We start from the raw sequence: 23,776 nt of genomic DNA, 5'->3' as shown, positions 1-23,776 counted from the left end.
CTAATGCGATCGCTAATGGCTCGCCAAAGACCGCAGACCATCAACATCGAGATCACCAGATCGCCTTAGGTGACTCCTACCACAGAACACTAACAAGTAGAATTATAGTCACAAGAATCTGTGAACTGTGTGGCAGTGAAAGTGGAGCAGCTGGTCTGAGCTACATTTATTATACTGACAGGAGACCACTAGACATCAGTCAGCAACTTCAGCTACCTCAGTGTAACAGCACACCTGATCATTCACTTTACAGCAGAAGTTATTTTGTACCTGATGTGTTTGTCTGCAGATTATAAATATGATTGCTCAGAGAATTAGGACATTCAGATTTACAAACCATTACAACTAAGCTGAGATGTTAAAGTTTAACAACTATAGTTCAAACACCGTACTTTCACTTCTTTTATCTGAAACAAAAATGTAAGTAAATGATAGTATTCAATAGGTATAATTTATAAATAATATTTTTTATAAAGCTCTTTCAAAGTGCTTTACATAGAATTCAGAGAATGAAAATAAAACACTTGACAATAAGAGAGTTTAAAAATTTTTAAGTGTATGAAGAAATGCTAAAACATTTTAAAAAATGCTGTGATTAATCATGATTAATCACAGCATAGTGATGTGATTAACTTGATTAATTTTTTAAATCTTTTAACAGCACAAGTATTTAATGTCTCAGAGACTCTAAGGAAACAAAACAAGCACAGCCACATGATCCTGTGGCCTGTATTTTGGTTCTATCCGTAGACTTTCTCTAACTTTCTCAGGATGTAGGGAGAGGCTGATTTGAACAAGGGCTATCGAGACTTGACTTTGATTACATGACTGAGAGATTGTTCATTAGAGCTAGATCGATCACAGCACTGAATCAGAAACCAGCATACAGAGGACAGAATATATGGGATCACATGGTAGTTCAGAATCATTCCAAACCACAGAGAGCGCCACATTTCACTTTTTGACCGATCATTCTCGGCTTCAGTGAGCTCAGTTTAAGGTTTGCTTTTCGCCATTTCTTTGACACACATCATATCTTCACCAAAATGCAGGAAACCACGTCCAGCTCCCACCAGCTGAACAGGCCATGTCCTGTAACCTTTTCTGCAAAACAACCGTTTTAAACTCCTTTCTTAACAGATCCCAGACAACCCTGAATTAGAATCTGACTCCCTTTGCATGGATGTGTATTGTGTTGTCTTGGTGCATGTGTTCATATCTCTCCTAATCCAGCTGTCTATGTCTCCAATCTTTGCCAGCTTTCCAAACTTTCTCACACTGAGTTGCAACTCCTATGTCTATTTTGTAACTAATGGCCTTCACAGCGCAATCTGTCCACAATCATCTTTTCCTCATGTCAACCTGACCTCCTCACTAGGACCTTTCCTTCTCTCATTCTAAACTGCTATATTGCGGTGTGATAGAACTGGAATACTAACAGGATATGTGAGAGGATTACGGACTGAGTATGTATGTGCTATAAACTCTTCAAAACCGGTTTTGGCCGAGTAATGTTGGCTACTTTTTGAGTTTTAGTTGATCGAAAGGAAAAGAATATCCAAAATGGAACAAATATTTGTTTTCTCTGAGTAAATTGCCGTTTTAAAATTTGAAATAAAAATGCAAACTCAGTATTCAATAGCTCTGTCATTTTGTTACTAGATGTCCTTTTAGAGTCTCCAAATAGACATGTTCAATTCCCCCTGGATTTTTACATACAAAAACATTGCTAGACTGTCATTTTTGGTTCCTGTTGCATCAGATTTTAACTTGAATATGATTAGGCATGTATAAGCACCAAAGGTTTAACTCAGGTGCTTCCCGTTTCTTTTGATCTTTGCTGAGATGTTTCTACACCTTGACTGGAGTCCACCTGGGGTAAATTAAATTGACTGGACCTGATCTGGAAAGGCTCACACCTCTCTATAGAAGGCCTCACAGTTGACAGTGCATATCAGAGCAAAAACCAAGCCATGAGGTCAAAGGAACTGCCAGGAGAGCTCAAAGACAGGATTGCTGCAAGCCACAGATCAGGGGAAGGATACCAAAAATTCTGCTGCACTGAAGGTTCCCAATAGCACAGTCGCCTCCATAATTGAAAAATGGAAGAAGTTAAGTGAATCCAGGACTCTCCAAGAGCTGGTCGGCTGGTCAAACTGAGCAACAGGTCAGTTTGAGTCTTAGTAAAAGAGGGGACCTAGAATATGATGGTCACTCTGACTAAGCTCCAGAGATCCTGTGTGGGGATGGGGCAAAATTCAATAAGGACAACCATCACTGTAGCCCTCCATTGATCTGGGATTTATGGCAGAGTGGCTGGACAGAAACCTCATGCAATACACATAGAAACCCACTTAGAGTTTACAGAAAAGCACCCAAAGGACTCTAAGATTGTGAGAAACAAGATTCTCTCATGAAACCAAGATTGGACTGTTAGGCCTTAATTCTCAATGTTATGTCTGGAGGAAACCAGGCACGGCTCATCACCTGCTCAATACCATCCCAACAGTGAAGCATGGTGGTGGGAGCATCATACTGTTGGGGTGTTTTTCAGTAGCTGGGAGACTGGTCAGGGTTAAGGGGAAGCTGAACAGAGCAAAGTACACCTCAAAGAAAACCCGTTCCACAACACTCAGGAACTTAGACCGGCACTTAATTGCACATTTTAATGTTATTCATCACGGTATTTTGAGTTGAAAAATGACAACAAAGAATTGAGCAAAGTTTAACTTAAATTGGACATGCTGAGTGGCCCAGAATGATGGTGTTTCATTAATAGTTAAAAAAAAAAAAACATACAACTTCATTAATGCTCCTGGAGAATTGTCAACTTATATCTGTGATAAAGTGTATTTCTACTGTCATCATCTGTCAATCATGACTATTTATCTTCTAAATGGATCTAGGTTAAAAAAAAATATCTTACAATTGGCCACAGAAATTGATATCTAAAAGTTTGTTCAAAGTTTTTGAAAAAATAAATCATGGATGGATGGATGCATGGACCGACTAATGGCTGGCTGGATGGATGGATTGAAAGACGGATGGATGGATGGAGTAAAAGGGGTAAAAATAACTGAACTGTAATAATAAAACTCTATCGAACAGTGCTGAAATCTACAAGCCGCCGCTGTCATGTTGTTTCGAACCCAGTGCTAATTTCATGGACTAAAACTATGACTTAAACTATTTGTCAACAGCCTTTTTTTCCACGACAAAAACTACACTAAAACTAACACAAATAGATCTGTGATGACTAAAACTGACAAAAACTCAGTTTAGTTTTTGTCAAAATGACTAGAACTAGACTAAAATGTAATTTAGTTTTCGTCAGACATTAAACATCTGTGAAATTTCTCCACTGTGGGTAAATCTGTCAAAATGCAATGCATCTGTCTGCCTCTCGGCTGTAGAAAGCAGGGACCCCAGGTTTGGCAGGGGTGCAGAGAACACACTACTATAATTGGGACCAGATTAAGGCAAGAAAGTAAATGCTTGGACTACAAATAACGACTAAAATGTGAGGACTTTTTATGGACTAAAACTAGACTAAAATGTCATGAGTTTTCGTCAACTAAAACTAGACTAAAACTAAAACTGGTAGAAATGACTAAAACTAAAATGCATTTCATTTAAAGACTAAAACTAAGACTAAAATTAAAAATAGCTGCCAAAATTGACACTGTTTGAACCTGGTTTATTAATCAACCATGCTAAGCATTTACTCCTCACAGATGAGAGGATGTATAGTTAAACTACCACAGACTGAGGCCATTCAGAGAACTATTTGGTCTTCCATGAACTGCCGCTTTAAATCTGTTTCTGTTCCCCTGAAAGTCAGACTTTCACTGCTACACCACTGATTTCAAGTGACAAGTTTATATTTAATTCTCTAACAACTCAATGTTTCATCAGGTAACTTTCCACTAAAGGCTGATTTTTTTTGGTCTTTCACAACGGCACTATGTCAGACTATGCAACAAAAATCTTGTCCCATCTTGCCTGACAAACTGGCCACACTACAAGTGTGATCCCGATAGCCCATTCTTCACTGATGTCACCATTGTCTCTGTGACTGTGTGCAAGTCCACAGCAGGTTCACAAGTCATCAGGGGGCAGGTCAAAGAGAGTCAATCATAGCTACAACAGAAGCGCTCTATGTGATGCTAGCAGTCTTTTGCCCATAGAAGAAGAAAACAAACAAAAAACAATTATGGATTGGAAAATGGATTACAATAAAGGATGTATCAAGAGGAGGACAATATGGACGGGCTCTTCTTGAGACAGAACCTGAGGTATGCATGTGAAAACATAAATAAAAATAAAATGTACACACTGGATCCCTGGAGAGGGAAAAAGGAGGGACTCACTCTGGTAAATAATGATGCAATGATACAGTAAGGAGCAAATGCTCTCCTATGGGTTGGTATCAGGATGCACCTCCTTGACTTTAGATCAGGGTGTCAAAGTAGACCATGATGTAAGAAAAATACTGACATGCTAGTCTTGTCAAATCATAAGAGTTGCTTATGACTTGACAAGAGCTCATAATCAGACCCATGGTTTCATAATCAGACCCATGGTTTCATAATCAGACCCATGGTTTGATAATGAGCTGTGATGATGCAGTTTGGCCAATATCTGGCTGGATTCGTGTAGTCTGAGCTGGTCTCAATGTAATATGCCAGTTAATATGTACTGCCTGTGGCATTTAGTGCTGGGTTGTGATCTGCAGATGACGCATAAAGAGAGTTGTGTTGGAAACTTTAGATACAACTTTTTCAGATCAGATGTCTATTGTCTTGAGGGACTCCCTGGTCCTTTTTGGTGTACCCAAAATGTACTCCCACACTGCCAACTTCACTTGTTTTATAAAGCTCTGTTCATGGTCCCTGTACCATAGTAAAGCTAATGTTTCAGTAGCCTCTTGATAAGCACGGGACATTAAACTAGGTGTCACTTTGTTTTTGTTTTGTGCAAGTTGCTGCAAAAATATTTCACTTACTCCTTTTTGAAAGTGAGGATAGAAACACCCAGTGTGGACCGGTTTAGCTCAGTGGGGAGAGCAGGTACCCATATACAGAGGTTGTAATCCTCAACTCACAGCTCATGGGATCGGTTCCCAGTCTTGGCACTGTGTTGTATGTCTTCCCCCTGCTAGTTCTCCCCATATTTCCTGTTTATCTTCAGGTATCCTTTCCAAATACAGGCAAATAAATAGTGATTGATCAATATTGGTTTTTCAGGGCTCAGACCAACCAAATTAAGGTAATACATACTAGGGCTGCAGCAATTGATTCTTTTTGTAATCGAGTACTCTATCGATTCTTCTGACGATTAATCAAGTACTATAATAAGAAAGTCTGCATTTTTTTTTTATCAGTCCCTTTTGCTTTTTTAAGAGTAGTACTAGATAAATGAAAAAAGAAGCTGGGTCCCTTAAATTAACTACTTCTACATTAAAAATTGGTATTAACAGTTTCTCTAAAGAAAATATATTTTACAAAGTGCAATGAAGTTCTGATGACAGTTTATATTTCTTAAAGTTACAAGGAAAGGAAGTTAAATAATGACATTAGATTATGCCATATTTGGGGTTTTAGGGATCCTCTCCCAGGAAATTTTGGGTGCCAACACTTTATTTCTTCTATAATAGTTTATTTTTATTTTCCAATTTGCCATTAAAGTAAAGGGATACTTTCATCACTTTAACATCCTCTACTTTATGCATAATTGTAATATTTCACATTCGAGCAAGAACAGAGCTTCATCATTCACACAGTGGTCTGCTGTCTGAAAGGTGAACTATTAGATTTCAGGAATATGATGTATTTTTCAAAGGTTGTTTGCTTTTAATTTCTGCACATTTTTTGTTTGTGAGTTCATCCACCATAAAAAATATGACCTTTTAAGACTGCCAACTTACATGGAGAACACATTTTAAGGGATAAAGCTGCTTCTATGACCTGTATGACCTGTGTCTGTCTCAGTCACTGTCTGTGGCGTGTTTCTATTTAATTGGTATGAATTTATTTTCAATATAAGTCTTATCAAATTATTCGGGATGCTGAAACTTTTGAAATAAACACTGCAATCAAGACGTCTGTGAGCAAATAATTATAATAATTTATAATTAAATGTATAATGTGCACATGCAGAAGAGAGAGAGAGAGAGAGAGAGAGCGCACCAAAACAGGACTTGAATCATGGAGCCTGACAGTGTTCTGTGAAACTGTCGGGTTAGTCAGAGAAGTTTATGAAATCCCCTTAAGTCTGCAGACACAAACTGAGGGCTGTCTTACACCAGCGAGTCATGCAGGCGAGATCAACTTGGCGATCTGCGTAGGTTCACCGGTGCAGGCACAGTGCCATATTTGCCATAAAGCCACGACCAGTGGATGTGTAAAAACACAGGTCGCGTGCCTGTAAACATCACTGCATCAACTTCTCTTCCTTTGTGATTATCATGCCTCAAATCATGCATGTTACATTATAGTAACAGCGAAAACAAGTGCATTGTGCCACACAAATAGACCTCCGTACGAAACACAGCACGGCATGCAACACACAGCACAATGTCCAAGTTTACAGCATGGCCGTATAGGGATACATGACTCATTTAAGCGAAGCTTCAAGGCAGATAATTTGCCTCGAGGAATTTTTTTACGCGAATCACCTGAATAATTGGAGGAATCTTTCAGCCCTAATATACACCGATATTTGGAACCAATATGCATTTATTATGATGTCCAAAATGTACTTAATGTGACACAGGTAAAATTACCTGATCAAAAAAAGAAAGAAAATAAGCAATACAGCCCAAGCTCATTCAGCATGGAAAACGGCACGGAACAGAACAGAAGCAGACGGAAAACAGGAAGTGGTGGCATGTGCTCACTTTCTCAGAAGCACCAAGGCTTGTGTTCATTGGCTGGAACTCATGTGACATCTAGTCAATCAGATTGTTGTATGCAGGACATTTGTTGATACTGTGCAAAATTAACCTGGCACACCAAACCACTCCCAAAAGCACTCACAGACAGCATTTGAGAAAGGCAGAGCCATTGAAAAACAACTCGGAGGGTGACTGGATGAACATTCTGTCTGTCACGTCTTTACGGGCCAATCAGAGCAACAAAACACGTGACGTAGCTGCTAACAAGCTGTGCCTGCACCCCTACCGAAGGAATAAACTCCATACAGAACTGCATAATGTGAACCATGGAGACCGTAGACAAGTCAGTTCACGACTTTTGGTGTTTTTGAAAAGAAAACAACTCAATGCTATTCTTTGTTCTTCTTTTATCAAAGAAATGTCGCCAAGTTCTGATAAAACTGGCGCTTTGGCAGCATCCATGCTAATGTCTTCCGCCATTATTGCACCGGCCACTTGTTGCTGCTTGCTTACGTCTCGACTCCGCCGCGCCCGAAAGTACTGACCTTGGTCCTGCCACTTTCTAACCGGGCCCAAACAGTACAGACGAGAGCTTTGCAAGATGGATTCGCCAGTGAGAAACACGGAAACGGGCTTATCCATCTGCTTTGCAACGTTAGTGCAAAATGAAAATCAAGCCAGAGGGGACGACACACTATGTTGTGGATCAAAAGTAGCAAACTTTTTCATTGATTAATTTTATAGATTATCAGGGAAATAAAGTGTCAATATCGCTTATCGGCTTAATGCCAAATATTGGCATCAATAATCGGCTGATAATCCGTCTACCCCTGAAAAAAAAAACCCTCAAAAATAATCTTGTGTAGTGGGGCATTTAATATAAAAAAATTGACTTTTTAAAGCTTGGTTAATAGTGTTAACAGAAAGCTGCTGCATCCCTACTTTGAACAGGGTTAGGTTAAAAATGTCTGTTCTCCTTCCACACTTTATGCTTAGCTACACAAACCGCCCAATGGCTGTTTCCACTGAACAGAAAGACACACGTTTTTTTATTTGTTTTCTCATAGCTCAGCAAGAACATAGTGCATTAAGCAAACTGTCAAATAATTCCTAAAATTACAAGTTTATGAATATTTTTAACCTTTAAAAACCTTGAGGAAAACTTAACAGAGACTCAATTAAACAGATAATTAGTTGAGTATTAATTGGCCATTATATGCAGTGTTTTTGTCAAACCTGCCCTTGGTGAATGCTGGTTGTTTTCATCAATCTCTTCTGGAATACACATTGTGTTTTTCTATCTGACATCGACCGGGGTGAGATGTAGCTGTGGGCAAGTTTTCTTCCTCGCAGCTTGCAGTGATGAGACAGAGCCGCTCTGTTATACAACATGTTCTTTGCATTTATGGAGAAAAACATATGCATTCCTGAACTGAACACATTCCTGGCATCCGTTCAGATGATGCTGATTCGCATAACTCGATTTTATGAAGTTATTTTTAAAAGGGAAGACTCATTTTGGCTTGTGTTACTATTAACTTGCTTGTTAAATGAAATCATAGACACCATAGTAATTTTAATTTCCTCTGCTGTGTCCCTCTAATGGTTATTTTAAATAGCAGTGACATCAGGGAGGGTTTTTTTTCCCAAGAAATCAGTGCATGTAAGTGGGCGTAGCTGTATAATCCTGTTCTTGATGGTGACAATGACTCTAAGCTATACATGCTGCTGCTTTATGATTATCAAAATGGCCTGCTTTTTGACAGCAGCTGTGAGCTTCACCCTGCCTCCATCTCTGTTACCCTTTGATTTTACTGAGCAAACTCTGGCTCCAAAATTGCACGCTGGCGCCCAGAAATCCCACTGCCCGAGCTTCAAACAGGCCGGCGGTAAGTCAACAGGTGATATCATTGTCACATTATTTTCTGCGGTGCTAATGTGGCTTTGTCAGAGTAATAACAAGCCTAGTAAATGAATAAATTCAATTACAGTGTAACTGATTTTTTTTTTTAAGCACTCCAGTGGTGATACCATTGGGCTCTGTGAATGTGGCCCACAGTGTACTTCCATTTGGTGAAGGCTTTAATGCTCTTGGATATCAGAGGCACAAAAACATAATACATTTCCACATGGCTCCGTAAACCAGCATCGTCCTTCCCCTGAGCAAACATTTTGAAGCAGCTTCTGAACTGCCAGCCTCACCCACACTACCTAGAATTAGGATTTTTTTTCTCATGGAGCAAAGTCAAACTGAAATTCACAATGACATTCAGGCTAATCCACACCCACCTCACCTCATTCTACTCTGGCTGTCTAAGAAAAGCCTGCTACACTAAATATGCTGAAGTGAGAGGAGGCAGGATGAAAAATTGTAATACCTTGGGTATGGTCCTTATCGTCGCATTGTGTACGGCAAACAGTCACACACTGTAGTGCTGCAGTCAAATGTGCAAGGTAAGGTCTGACTCACACTGAATTTAACACGTACTGTACTTTTTAAAGGCTTTAAACTAAGAGGTGTGTTAATTACAAGCATGCTCAAAAACTTGAGGGGTTCAGCTTTCTCCGTTTTAGCTCCTGATTTATTAAGACCACTTATGCAAATCGAGTCAATTGCAATTTTCCAATTAGAATACCTGAGGCGCAACCACAGTCCCACATGCCACAGCAGAGCTCTGAAAACAACAGATGACAGAGAGAGCTGCAGCTGTGCCAGAGGCCAGCAGATCAGAGGGTGCCAGAAGTTCTAAAAATGGGTATGGGCTGGATGTGAAGATTTGGGCTTGTTTTGTTTGTTTCATCATGCTGCGATAATGTAATGTGTCTTGGCAATCCATTAGGTCCTTTAATCTCACAGTCTGACATTCGAAACAAATACAGTCTATAATTATGCACTCTTTCGTTTAGCAAATCAACGGGAAAGTCCAATTCAATAATTTCCATTTTTCACCCTTCCTCTGTCACTCAGAGATTCATTCTGTTTGTTGTTTGGCCTAAATTCACTAAACAGCCTCGTGCCAGGTATCTGACTCATTTAAACATGAGCAGGTTAGCAGATCAGAATGGTTGTCTTTTCAAGCATCCACCTGTATGGAACCTGGCTCATTCATTCATACAGAAAAGACGTTTGCACTACGGGTTGTCACAATTGTACCTGTGCTGATACCACAGCAACATAAATAGAAGTCTTAGACACCCAATATTAAGAAATATCTTTGTTAAAATAGGCTATTTGCAGTCACATGATTCTGATGCTGCACATATGTCCATTGGGGGTCAGGAAGTGGGGGACAGCCCTTAGGAATTAATGAGAATGTAGGAAAATTAGTCCAATATGACTCCAAATGGAACTGTGCTCTGCAATTATCATCAGAAAATTTCTAATTGCATTGAATATGATCAGTACACTTTACAAAAAAAGTGATGTTTTCCATAGTTTACCTGATTTACCTGCATGAAGGCGATCAATATCACTATTTACTCAGTCCTGTGGACCTCCTAGGCTCATTTAGCCAGATGAAGGGAGACAAGAGTCTTGAGGAGTCTGGTAGTGAGTTAAGAGGCTAGCAGAGTCCCTCCAGCATTAAAAAGTCCTCATTTTGTCAAAAATATGTTTTAATTCAAACGGTGATCAACCGAATAAACCTTGTAGGGTAAGAGAGTGAGTAATGATGTGTCGTTCACAAACTAGCATGTGCTACAAAACAGCTCCTTTATGTGAGCCACTGTAGCTAGCTCCTGTTTGAGCACCAGTTCCCATTACCTCCATCTTCTGTTGTTCTTTAATTCACATTTAAAAAGCCAAACTGTTGCCAAACACTTGGTATAGTCATGAAAAGCTAAAACATGGCCTTTAGGCAGGGTTTCTCCAGGCAAAAAGCACCTCTTGCCCCCTATGGGGAGTTCTCAACTGCTGCGTGACATCATCTGCAAAGAACCTAAGGTCAAAATTGGAGGCAAGCTCATGCATATTGTCAAAATTGCACAAAACCACAAGGCAGTCTGGCCGCAGACCTCCACTGTCAGGTCTGAATTGAAACTTTTACTGTTTTACTGCAGTTGATAGTGGTAATGGGCAAAAACTTTGCTGTTTGCCTGATTCGTCTTAGTTGATTTAAAAAAAAAAAAAAAAACTCCAAAAGTGGGTTGCAAAGCTCTTTCCAATAGGTCGTGAGTGGGTGCCAGGGAAAAAAAATGGCAAAAGTCATTAAAGGGGTGTAGACATACATCAAAACGTTTTTACGCGGTTTTCCAGTAATAATGAGTAAATTTAGGTCTTTTTTCTCAAGAATTCAACTTATGTACATTCTTACCCCCATTATGAAAACATTTTCCCCAAGATAATGAGAAAAATTCTTGAGAAATAATCAAATTTCCATGCTGTCTGAGGACAGTTAATTAAAATAAAATGTATGCATGCACATCCTTCTTTGACAATCCACTTTTCAAATGTGTTTGATTTGTCAATTTCTTTATTCATGTTTTCTGCTATTTAGTGTCCAAACTGCAACATTTTTTGTGAGAAACACTTGATTATTATGAAAAATTTCAGGAATCTGGGTTGCGATTGGTCACCCAGGAGGTTGTAGTGGGTCCTGACCCTTGACCAGTTGAGAACCACTGCTATAAATGGTTTCATTTCAGGCTTGAAGAGGGGCCTGACAGTGGAGATCTACAGCCAGGACCTCTCCAAAAACTTTGGCTAGGTCTCAGCATGAAATGCTAGAGGTTGTCTTCAATTTTAATGGATTCATTCCTTTCTTGAAAAAGATGTTGCTTGATAATTCATAGAACTAAGGTTCCTTGATTTTGTGGTATCAAAAAGGTATCAGAGCATTTAAACCTTTGACAACATTGCTTTGCACCAACCTGCACTAGTCCAGTAAGGTGTTCCAACACGCCCACTGAGGGGAGCTGCAGGAGGTGATTGTTTCTCAGATTGAGGCGAGCCAGATTAACTCCAGAGAACACGCCAAGTGGGAGGCTCCGCAGGAGGTTGGCGTTGAGGAACAGCAACTGAAGGGACGGCATGGAGTCAAAGGTTCCCGGATCGACCTCGCGGATCTCGTTGTATTCAAAATAAAGGTACCTAAAGGAAGAGAGGAAGGTGTCAAAGTGTCTCTGTGAGAAGAAACAGGAGGGTTTGAAAGGAAACAGCTCAGAGAGAAAAAGGCATAATGACATTAAAAGGACATAAGTTCATCTGTTTGTCTGTTTTCGTCTTAACTTTGTATAAATAAGTAATTCTTGATTACAGAACAATATGAATTATTTATGTTCTGTAGGTAATTTACCTCTCCTGCATCCCAGCATGATAATTACATAAATTAATATTAATGCAAATTAGTCATAACAGAAATCTGACTTAATCTGTGCCTTCACTGTTCAAAGCTGAATAACTGATCATCAGCATAAAAAGAAATCTTATAACATTGCTCTGATGACTACTTCGTTTGCCCTGGCACGCCTGATCATCATGTCAAATTAATTTAGATTTGAATTTTTAAGTTTAATTTTTTAATAATAGAATCAGTGTGAATTTCTGGGAGGATTAAGTATGACTAGAGACCTTCTCCTGCATGCTAGTAATCCAATCTACATCCATTGATCTGGTTTAAATATACTGCATGCTCACTCATCTGCTCATTGCCTAAAAAAGGCTAACGAGAGGTTAAAGGGAAGAGTTTTTAAAATGTCCTGAGAGGATCTTTATTATTGATTTATAGTCAAATGAATGGCTCTGTGGGTTTTCTGAAGCTTGAAAGATGGACAGTGGAGCTGAAAGCTGAAGCCTTATCATTCATCATATAAAGGAGGATTAAAGTTGACCCGCCGTTTTGATCAAACACAACATTGTTTAACTCCCTGCATCAATTACTGACGTTTGCTGTTTGCAATATTTGCACAGGAATTATCTTTGTGAGCTTAATCTGACAGTGATACATATGCATCATTCTGACGGCTCCTTCATATAATAACCCTTTTCCTCTAAAAAAGCAGCTTTCTGGCATTATCCAGACGTGTCAGTGCCTTATCAACACCTCTGTATGCAAATACAAAAAACATTAATTTTCAGGTTGTCACTCATTGTGAGCTGACACCTCAGCTGAAGCATGCCATCAGGCAGCGTAACTAACAAATGACACTCCTGGAAGAGAATGGGCATCTTTCATTTCCTATCAAACTCAAGCAAATGGTAATTACATAGAAATTAATTTCCACATTCTTACAAACAAAAGTCTAATTAGCTTATCTGGCATGCATTTTCTGTTTATAAATTAGTTTGAAGTGCAGTAAAAGCGTCATATGAGAGATAATACCTCAGATTCTGCAGCCCCAGGAACATGTGCGGGCTGAGCCTCTCCAGGTTGTTCCCGTTCAGGTAGAGGCTCCGCAGGCTGCTCAGGCTGGAGAAGGCCCCCTCCTGGAGGTAGGAGATCCGATTGTTCCCTAAGTGGAGCAGGTCCAGGCTGGAGAAATTCCAGAAGTCTGTGCGGTAGATCCTCTGGATTAAGTTCCCACTCAGATAGAGCTTGCGGCCATTGAGGGGCCGAGGCGTGAGCTGGGACACGTTAAGGAAGCCACTCTCCTTGCAGTTGACAGTGAGGCCTAGGTCTGTTATGTGCAGGTTGCAGGTGCAGCCCAGCGGACAAATGATGGGGATGGGGGGTCGGGTTTGATAGCCAGCCACAGGGGGATTCTGGTTGCGAGGTGTGGGGGATACTCTCGAAGGCCGAGGTCTTTTAGTCGGCCTCGGATGCCTCTCTCTGTCTTTACGCTCGGCTGAGGAGGAAGATGAGGAAGTGGAAGAGGTGTGAGTGTTCTGGCGGGAGCCGTGAACCATGGAGGACGGTTTAGTCGGCCTGACTCGCCCTGGGTGAGAGTTGGGCTTAGAGTTTGGTGGAAAATGTTGGGGCTGTGACCCCGCTGGAGAGCTGCCTCCCTCCCCTTGTAGCTCCTTATCTGGGAGGTCTGCACACAGCTCCTTTCGGGGGATTTCCCTCAGGTCCTTACCATGAAGGTGGAAGGGATACTCACATGTGACGTCCCCAACGACAGCAGTATAGGGTATCTGCCCAAGCCACTGCTGCAGCTGCACTGCCTCGCAGCCGCAGTTCCAAGGATTCTCCTCCAGCTGCAGCTCCATCAGGGAGCGGCCGATGTACTCTAGCGTCCCAGCATATGCCAGGCTCTTCAGACGGTTTCCCCGCAGGTCCAAATGAGTCAGAGACACAGATCTGGAGCGGGAAGAGGAGGAGGAGGAGGAGGGGGAGAGTTAGCTAGGTTAGATGAAAAACCTTCACACATTCTATCGCTGAGAAATCAGCTTTTTATCTGATGATTAATCCTCCTTTTATGACATGAAATAGAATGCCACAGAAATATTAATTCAAAGGAGAAGTACAGACTGGCTAATTGTGTCTGACACTGATATTTCTGTAGATCAGTCGTGGTGTAATTCAAAGATTTTGCAGTAAAATAATCAGAATCCAACCTGAACAGATGAGCTGGCAGGACTGGGATGAGGTTGTCGTTGAGGATCAGAACCCGGAGCTTGAAGAGGAACCTCAGAGCGCCGCTGTCGATTCGTTTGATTACATTGTAGTCAGCCTGCAGGTGAGAAGAGAAAACGTGATGAAGATGATTGCTGCAATTGAAATATAGAATGCGGCAGGAAAAAAATTGGGCCCCCTCCACTGGTATGTTCTCTCTCATGCCACCTGCTCACTATTTCTATCACAGCTATCTATTGTAATCTCTGGTGAATTTGTCAATAATGCCATCAATCACCAGGATTATATTCTCAGTCCTACCTGGAGGTATTCCAGAGCCTCTAAGCCGGCGAAGGTGTCATTTCTGAAGACCTCCAGCTTGTTCTCGTGCAGATACAGTCGTCTCAGTTTGGCCAGCCCGTTGAAAGCTCCCACTCGGATGTCCTGGAGTGCATTGTTGCCAAGGTTTATCGACACTGCGTTGCCAAGGTGCTGGAATCCGTTGCTATAGAGACGCCTCAGAGAGTTCCTCTGGAGGTTGAGTTTGAAAGGGCGGACCCACGAATGTGACACCTGAGTGATTAATTAGACGTCTGATTAGTTATCTCATTAATTACATGAATCTAACAGTTAGAAACAGCCATAAGCCACGTTACAGACAGGATATTAGACTTGGAGATACGCTATGCTAATAAGATAAATGTAATAAAATGCAGAGCTAGACGAGGGAGAGTGGATGACACCTACCTGGCTACCATTAGTGAAGCCCCGCCCATCGCAATGCACGTGCAGGACACCTTCTTTGACCTCGCATGTGCACGGTTCGAAGCACGGCTCATCCACTTCCTCCTCGGAGTTGTCCACCAGAGGCGTGTGTGTGGAGGTGGGGGTGGGGGTGGGGCCTTGCGACGTCCGGGACAGACGCACGCACCCCAGGGCCACTGCCAGAGCGACCCACTGCATCCTCCTGCCGCTGCTGCTTCTCCCTCTCAGCTTAGCAGCCTGGGGCTAGAGCCCGGCATCGGCCCTTCACCGCACTGCACATGCATACATATATTCACAAACAGAGACAGAGAATAGGAAAAGGGCCATCAGCCAGTGAGGCAACAGCAAAAGTCAGCTCAGGATGAATCAGATTGATGATACATCACAGGCGTAAAAAGCAGTCAGAAAATAAAAGTTAAATCACACAGACTGGAGTGCCACGGGGGATGAATTACATTGTGATGCTATAATGATATATAGGCCAACTGGAGGCCACAGTATGCAGTGATATGAGCCGAACCTTAACATATGTAAGATGCACCCAGCGTGGGGAAAACAAAGCTTTGTTTCTACAGGGTTCAGCAAAGCGGGAAATATTGATTTAAAAACAACAAGCAGAACAATCTCTCTGCTGCTACAATGAGGCTTTGAATTAAAAATTCAAACAGTGACACTGAAAATGCTAAACAAAAGTGCAAACATGTGGGCAGGCTCAGCTCACCTGTGAATCACATTTTTATCATTCTCAGAGTGGCTTTTTGGACAAGTGTTTCAGGAGGTGGGGGGCCTTGTAATGAATATATTCATCTGTACTCTCAAAAGGCCGGTGAAGCTGAAATGTCACGCATGTGTTGTTTTTTAATGTATGCAATATGAATATGGGTAAATGCAAATCAGATTCATAATGTTTTTCTGCCTAATGAACTGCTCCATTTAATAAGATGAATGGCAATCAGAGAACAGAGGGAAGAGGCACAAAAATACGCCATATTATCAATCAGCAGAGTATGTTAGGTTATCAACAGCCATCGAGTCTCATCATAATCATTATTGTGATAATGACAGTGGAGTGAAAGCATTGCTGCCAATCCAAACTCCTCAGTGTTTTCAAAAGGCCTGATGAGAAGGCGATGACAGGGAGGGACGTGAACTGATGCTGATGGTGATGATGACGACGAGACAGCATTGCAATAACAGAATGAGTTGCTGTGATTCTAGAAACAAAAAACAAGGAAAAAACAGCTGAGATGAGAGTCTTGCATGGGGGATATTTCCTCTCAAGTCTTAATGAGATCTAAATTGGATAAAGCATCTCGATCTGCTCGTACAGTGCTGAACACTGCCATGTGGAATGCAATAATGATCACCATGGTATGGTAGCTGTAATCATACAGCAATAATCTAGCATCAGCGAGTTAGACAAGGAGGCAGTGGTGAAAACATCGCCGCCCGGGAGAGGAAGAGCAATCACAGAGATGATTATGACGAAGGGAAGGTTGGAAAGGAGAAGAGGAGGAGGAAGAGGAGGAAAAATGGGAACAAGGTGGGGGAATGGGAGTGAGGAAGAAGAGACAGACAGATAAAGGAAGAGTAATGGGCAGAGAGTAAGTACAGAGGGGAGAGGAAACGGGGCGAGGTGGGAGAGAGCAACGGGGAGAGAGAGAGAGAGAGAGAGAGAGAGGAGTGGGATTGCATAAGCCCTAAGAAGTCAGTCAAGGCTGCCACTCAGGATGAGAGCTCACAGTGAAACAGCTGAAATCTGATATTGATTACATCAAAGCCCTCCTCTCGCCCTGCACACAATGTACGCCCGCCTCACAGAAAAGCAGCACTGGAGCCAAGTTATGTGTGTGCGTAAGAGTGAGAGAGAGCTGGAAACAATGCAAGAAAGGTCAAACCATATCCAAAAAAAGTGTGCTTTTATCGCCTGCCAAGTACAGGAACAGGTAGCGAGACACGTGTAGATGAGTGTGTGCTTTCGTAACAATCCGGAGTAATACTGCAATACCTGTTGGACAGTCCTAGAATAAAAAGAATTAGGAGGCATGTTTTCCCCTTATTGAAAGTGTCCATGCAAGAAACAGCACAATCTAGGCCACGTTGCTCGATAGTGTTTGACAAATTGGAAAACAATACATAATACAAGCCATTCACAGTCCCAGTAGGTCCTCGTCTTCTTCAGAGAAAATGCATTGTTTATCGCTGGGCCCAAAGCCCCCCCTCTGCACAGGGGAGATCAATACTGAGTCCAGATAGCCCACTGGGATCCCTCCTGTTAGATTCTGCTTTGGTGGACGGCCATCTCTCCTTAATCAGAAGAAACACAGTCAACACTCGAGCCTCTTTTCTCCAATCAGCCGAGTGGACGAGTCAGCATAGCTCTGCATCATTATGGTAACAAGGAAGGAAAAGGACTCAGCACAGCAGAATGTTAAACTGTCCGTCTGTCCATCTGCAAACAGGCCTGACACAGGTGTGGCTGTCTTCCTTGTCTTTCTTTAAGTCTCTCTGACTTTTTTTTTTATTTATTTTGCCTTATCCCTCCTTTCTCCTCTAGACCTGCACACTGACGCAAGCGGACCACAGATGACGGTCACTGCTTATTCTTCAGCATATTATTCATGTCACATAATTCCAGTGTCTACCTCTCCGTCCTTTCTGTCCGGAGCCTTGGCGAGCTTCACTTGGGCTTTTTACATGGGCCCCCCTGCTCCCAGCACAGAGCCGCACTATCAAGGCAAGAAAGCAGCAGCGGCATCACAGATCAAAATGTAAGGGGGGCTGTAACAGCTTGGATAGCCCACAGCCCCTTCAAGAAAATCAATTAGCCCCTGACATTAAAGCACACACATTGCGATAGTTAGCAGAATTAAAGCATGACCAATTAAACAGCCTAGTCATTAACTGAACCTATTAAGACATTTACCAGGCTATGTATGAAAATCCTTGGCAGAGTAACGCAATCCAATTGCACTCCCCATTGTCTGTCTCTCCCCACCAGCCTCTCAGATCCACACAGCGACGCTTAGCAGAGCCGAGATGCGGGTAATACTCACTCAGTCCACCGCCAAAGAATTAGGGAACGACCGAGAAAACACTTTAGAGGCTGACTGTCGACATGTCGTTCACATTCAGCCGCACTCTTCTCCCTCTCTCTCCCTCTCCTGTAGCGGCTCAGGCGGATGGGGAGGAGGGAGTTGGAAGGGGGGGCGAGAGAGAGAGAGAGAGAGAGAGGAGAAGAGGGGAGGGGGGGACGTGATAAGACTGCAATGAGGTGGAGGATAAAAACCGAGAGAGAGAGGAGAGAGAGAAAGAGTGAAAAAACCGCTTGGCTTTAGGATGCAGGTCCGCTTCTCCACAGTGCAGCCCGTGGGAGCTGCGGCACTGGACCGCTGGACAGGCGGGCAGAGCGAGGAGTTGTCGGCTGCGTGGTGGTGGAGAATCCGCTCTTCATCTCAAACACAACCGGCTAATTCATAGAGGGGAGAAAAAAAGGGGGACAGAGGCGCCGGAATTAATCATGCAATAAGGCAGCACGCAACTAGCTAGTTTGTACACGAGGCGTTGAGCGCGCGCGGGGTGGGTTCACTTCAGCTCCTCTTCATAAACAGATTACAGAAGACACAAGTCACACACAATGGGCCCCATAAACTTTCTCCTCACGTTGCCGGCGCGTGCAGACTGGTAAAAAAACACGACTCTTCAGCTATACCGACAATAATTTATAATCTCATTAGTTTATTCATCTCTCCTCTTGCCCTTAAGCGCAGACGGATTTCGTGAAACCGGTGTGTGTTACCATGGCGACTCGTGCCAGCTGGCATCCTCGCGCACATAGCCTACACGCGCGCGCACGCAGCATCAGTCAGGAAAAGTGTGGTGACTGGTCTGAAAAGGGGGTTAACGGGGAGGCCTGAACGCGCGCGACGCATACATCAAAACACCTGTCCCGCCAAATGGAGGCGGCGAGCGCAACAGATGCCTCGCGAGACTCAGAGCAGTGAAGCCCCCCCACTGAGGCTGAATTTAGCCTCCTATACTGGCTAATCACCGCCTATGGGTGGCCGCTACTCCATCAATTCTGCCTCTAAGTGGCAGGCACGGGCCCCTAGTGAGGCCTGGGGTCCCCCAGTGGAGAATGCGCAGGCTTTCCATCAAGGACACCGTGGTGCCCCAGTGCTGACAACAAGCATTCAAATATCAGTCAGCTGCTTTCATGGCTATAGGAAAAGATTTAATAACAACATGTCTTCCACATTACTGCGCTGAAAGTTCAATTTTCAGTTCAATTTCACATTGATTTCAGCGTGCATTAATGTGAATCACCTTGAGGAAAAGGAGAGGTGCATGTCTCCTTCATTCCTCTCCCTCGCCATGCATACCTCACCCTACAGCAGTGAAGGAGGAGGGGGGGGCTCTCCCTGGAGATTTCTATCTGAAACAGTAACAGAGACGGTTCCAGTAATATCAGGAAGATGTAGATGATGGTTATAGATTTCAGAGCTCTCAGGTGCATTAGTCTGTATTACAGCCTCCCCACAAGGCTACTTAACTCTGGCTCACAATGGAAACAGGCTGGCAGATGCAGGGCAAGCATGCACTGCCACATGCATTTGTGGAGATTGCTTGCAAAGACATGGGTCACCTCTAACATACAAGGCTGATGTATATAAAGAAGGGTTTTGAGATATTATTTTCCTGCTCTCTGATTGGTGATGCCAGGTCTGGCCAGGGTAATGTGATCTCATGCAGGCCTGAGGCTATATCGTCTACCTCAGAGTGGAACAATGCCCCGTGACGGAGAATCTGGGAGGAAAAACACCCACTTTTCCTCCACCGTGGTGTTGTCATTGAACCGTGGAGGCTCCCTAAATTAAGAAAACAAACGAAGAGGAACTGAGAGAAAGATGGTTATCAGGCACCATCAGATACCTGCGCGCCTGTTCTCCAGGGGCAGGAGCTGCTCTGCGTACATAAAGCACTTTTTCCAGAGCGTTGATGCAGCCTGTAAAGTAGGGGATCTATTTATACTGGCCTAGTGCTGTCTGTGGAGCTGTCCGGTGCTGAAATTGATGGGGATTCATGCTGTTTCACTCCAGCCACTTCTCCTTTCTTCCTCCTCCGCTTTTCTCCAAAGCTGCTTCCTTTCTCTCATCTGGATCATTTCTGTCAGATAATACTTAACTTCCTCTGTGATGTTCCCCCTTTTCTTGCCTTGTCTCTTTCTTTTGCCTTCCTTTGCTTCCTTATTTGATTCTCCTGTGTGCTCGTGTCAACTCAGACTTGTTTACGTGCCATTCTTTCTTCCTTTTCGTCCCCTTTTTCTTCTCCTCTCCCTGCTCACTCCTTCTTCTCTTCCGCTGTGGCAACATTGCAGGAAGTGGTCATCCCTTTTTTTGTGTGTGTTGCTCTTCAATTATGCCTTATTCTCCACAACCTTTCCACTGGGACAAGCTTGCATGCAAAAAATGCAAACAGACACAAACACACTCAAAGCTGGAGGACTATCAGAGGCACTAACAAGAGTGTGAACGTGCTTAAGTCCTCCCCCCTGCCAATGCATGGGTCAGAATATCTCCTTATGGCTACACTTTGGTCACATACTGTTGTGCTGTCCCTGAACACGTGTTGTGGGTTTCTTTGGAGGGGTGGGGGGCGCACTGCCCCTCAGTCTCTTACAGCACGGGATGAGGCAATCAGGAAGGCAGGCAAGGGCACGGTGCACTCTGTGGGAAAGAGAAGAAAGTGAGTGGAAGAGAGGGAGCAGAGATGGAGGAGAAGGGAAATAACAGGCGGGTTGTGGGGTAGAGCAAGAGGAGAAAGGGAGGGAATGAGCGGTGGGAATCTGGGGGGACTGACTGAGAAGGAAAAAAGGGATGAGGAGCAAAAAGATAGAGTGGAAGAAGGGACGGGGGGAGCCAGGGGGGCAGGTGTTTCTGTCATTAGCTCCAGATTAAAGCGGAGGGCAACTCCAGAAGACTCACCTCTGATTCACACAGTGGTACCGCAGGCAAGGACAAGCCTCCCGGGAGAGAGACATACACAAACTCACACATGCACACATGTTAGAGACACAGTAGTGATTCACAGGCTTACCCGCGGGCTCAACAACACACTCAAACACACACATACAGAGGCATATAACTCCCCCTCCTCATTTAGATACACACAAATACACCGTGACTCACAAGGAAGAACACGCCGACTCCCACACATATGCCACATACAGAGCCACATTATCACATACTCACATGGTTGAGCTAATTAATCGAATCTTCTGTTTTAATTAGGATTCAAATCAGTTGCTCTGGTAACCTTGCCCCCTCTGGAAAGTTAAGGTAGTGTTGCGGCCGCCACTCCTGCCCTCAATGACTCTTAAAGAAGGAGGACAAATTCCTCATACACACAATGATTCAGCTGGCTGCGTTCTACATTGTGTTTTTTTTTCACACGGACACATTTTTCTGGGGAGGCCTGAGGTGCTCGGTCTGCACTTCAATTTGGAGTCAGTCATAGTGAGCGGCACAAAAGTGGAAAAAAAGGGGAGGAATTATGATAGCTCGCATTGCAGCAGCTCTAACACAATATACCATGAAAAGGCCATATGTGTTGGCGTTAAGGGGGAGAATCAAGCCTGTCTAATCAATCCTTAACACAAGGCGGCCATTTCTTCTGGAGAGTTTCATACAGAAGGGCATGTAAAGGCACTTTCACACACTTTTAATAGGCTACTTATCCTCGCAGACCTTCAATTGAAGCTCAAGCTATGGCTGAGGCACAGCCTGGAGCTAGAACTTTGCCCTGAAAATATCAGTCCCAGAGTTTTCACAAAGGCTCCATTAGGGATCAATAGGGTATATTTGTGCGAAACAGCTTGGCACTTTCACTTTCTCTCTGCTGCCTCAGAGCCCTTCTGAGGAATCAATATGTTAACATTTCTGTTAATTTTAATCAGACTGAGGAAATATTTATTCAGTGACTAATAGGGGCTCTATTTTAAGCAACGTGAAGGTTTTAGTGTTTCATCTCACATGCTGATAGAGACCAGCGTTTGTCCGTTTATCTTAAAAGACAAGGATGAGACAGCTCAGACTGCAGTGAAACCATGCCACCTTCATTCATCCCCCGGTTGTCTTAATATCAGCCCAGGTAAAGGCTCCTGGACTTGATGATTTAAAGCAGCAGAGGATGCCAAGTGAGGCCATTAGGATACAGGAACTCAGGCGTGTGTCTGGCTCGCCGGTTGTCATGGCTGCGGTGTTTATCACCTCTTTTCCTGCCGACAGAAGCCCAGGGGCAAATCAGATTGGCTTCAGACGGAGGGAGAGTCGGTGAGTGAGGGGGAGGACATATTGGCACGGCGGAGGGGTGAAATGCCAACACGCTGCAGAGGGGAGGCTGAGGACAGGCATTGGACAAATGTCAATGTGGCTTATTCATGATAAGATTTTGCTTTTTAAAACGTCTGACAGGGACTGGGAGCTGATATAAGTCTCATTCAGCAAATTCCTACTTCAGATCATCTCTATTTTTACATTCGCAAACTACTTCAAATCCATCTGTTTTGTTTACCTACCTGAGTTTTATTCACTGCTAGAACGACCTTGCTCGTTTTTGTGTTCAGAGATAAACTCAAATTTACCTTTTCATCTTTTCTGCCATATTAAAACTGAAGCTCAGTGGAAATTCTTCCTTTCATAGCATTGCAAGCAGCTCAATCTCTAACTAGTGTTAAAAAAAAAAACTCAGGTGACATTTACCCATCATCCCCGTGGCCTATGCCTGCCACCTAGCGGCCCTTGACTAACCTTCCCTGTTTGTAGTCCTGCACAGGTGCACCAGGAAAAGTGTGGGGACTCCATGGAGGACAGTGGCTGTCGTGGCTAGCTGACAAAACAATTCACCGTCCTTTCAATTCTGGATGGTTACATTGACTGAGCAGATCAAATAAAACGACAAATTATGATATTTAGCACCTCTGACAAGTGGTCGGCTGAACATTCTCACTCTCATAATCATAAACAGATGGCTAGCAGCTGCCTGATACATCCAGGTGTCTGCTCGTTTCTGCCGCTGTCCCATCCTCAATGTAACTGCTCTTGACTGCACTGTGCGCACGTGCTCGCTTTACCGCTACGCCTCTCTAACTTCTAAACCAATGAGAAGGCGGCATGGTGTGGCTCATTCTACTCACAGCGAATCACAGCGCTCGTTGTTGAGAGGACCTCCGTACTCGCCTATACTCAGGCCCTTGTGCTGACAGCAGAGAGGAAGGTATGGATATACTACTATCGAGCCGGCTTTATTAACTCATGTTTAAAGTTTAGCCTTTTCTGTGCGTTGAAACAGAACATTAGCTTTACTCAGCTAAGCGCATTCTAGAGGCTATAGCAACCGTTATTTAAATATAATTTAGCAGCCATTTTTGTTGCATACTGGATAAGTTTTTGACTATTCCGTTGGTGTTTTTATGGTTCTTCTTGCTACGTTGAGTGCTGCACTTTGGATGGGAGGTTCAGGTTTTGTTTTGGGTGCTGGTATTTTAGCTGACATCTCGCTGAATAGGGCGAAACCACCAGACAGCCTGTGTGAATAGCTGTATTGTGGACGCTGGCTGGTGTGT

General features: G+C 43.3%; 2 protein-coding genes across 5 annotated transcripts in view; one reads left to right on the top strand and one right to left on the bottom strand.

The window, feature by feature from the left end:
• Positions 1–23,219, bottom strand: part of LOC121525879 (SLIT and NTRK-like protein 3) — a 33,893-nt gene extending 10,674 nt beyond the window's left edge. The window contains exons 1-6 of one of the 4 annotated variants that reach the window (XM_041812070.1): positions 22,962–23,219; positions 15,136–15,425; positions 14,710–14,961; positions 14,391–14,506; positions 13,216–14,133; positions 11,765–11,984 (exon numbers count right to left, since the gene is read on the bottom strand). In XM_041812070.1, the coding sequence (XP_041668004.1) occupies positions 11,765–11,984; positions 13,216–14,133; positions 14,391–14,506; positions 14,710–14,961; positions 15,136–15,351 (1,722 nt within the window). In that variant the 5' untranslated portion in view covers positions 15,352–15,425; positions 22,962–23,219. Of the gene's footprint in view, positions 1–11,764; positions 11,985–13,215; positions 14,134–14,390; positions 14,507–14,709; positions 14,962–15,135; positions 15,426–18,079; positions 18,314–22,421; positions 22,481–22,961 lie in introns of those variants that run through there. The other 3 variants (XM_041812073.1, XM_041812071.1, XM_041812072.1) reach the window with 3 other exon arrangements.
• Positions 23,220–23,393: 174 nt separating this feature from the next.
• LOC121526494 (nardilysin-like) overlaps positions 23,394–23,776 on the top strand; it is a 40,676-nt gene continuing 40,293 nt past the window's right edge. Inside the window, exon 1 of the mRNA XM_041813137.1 lies at positions 23,394–23,427. The gene's annotated coding sequence lies outside the window, so the exon portion shown is untranslated. The remainder of the gene's footprint in view (positions 23,428–23,776) is intronic.

This window comes from Cheilinus undulatus, linkage group 18 (genome assembly GCF_018320785.1).
Source record: "Cheilinus undulatus linkage group 18, ASM1832078v1, whole genome shotgun sequence".
Classification (NCBI taxonomy): Eukaryota; Metazoa; Chordata; class Actinopteri; order Labriformes; family Labridae; genus Cheilinus; species Cheilinus undulatus.
The sequence above is the reverse complement of the archived record's forward strand: the minus strand, read 5'-3'. Positions and strand labels throughout refer to the sequence as shown.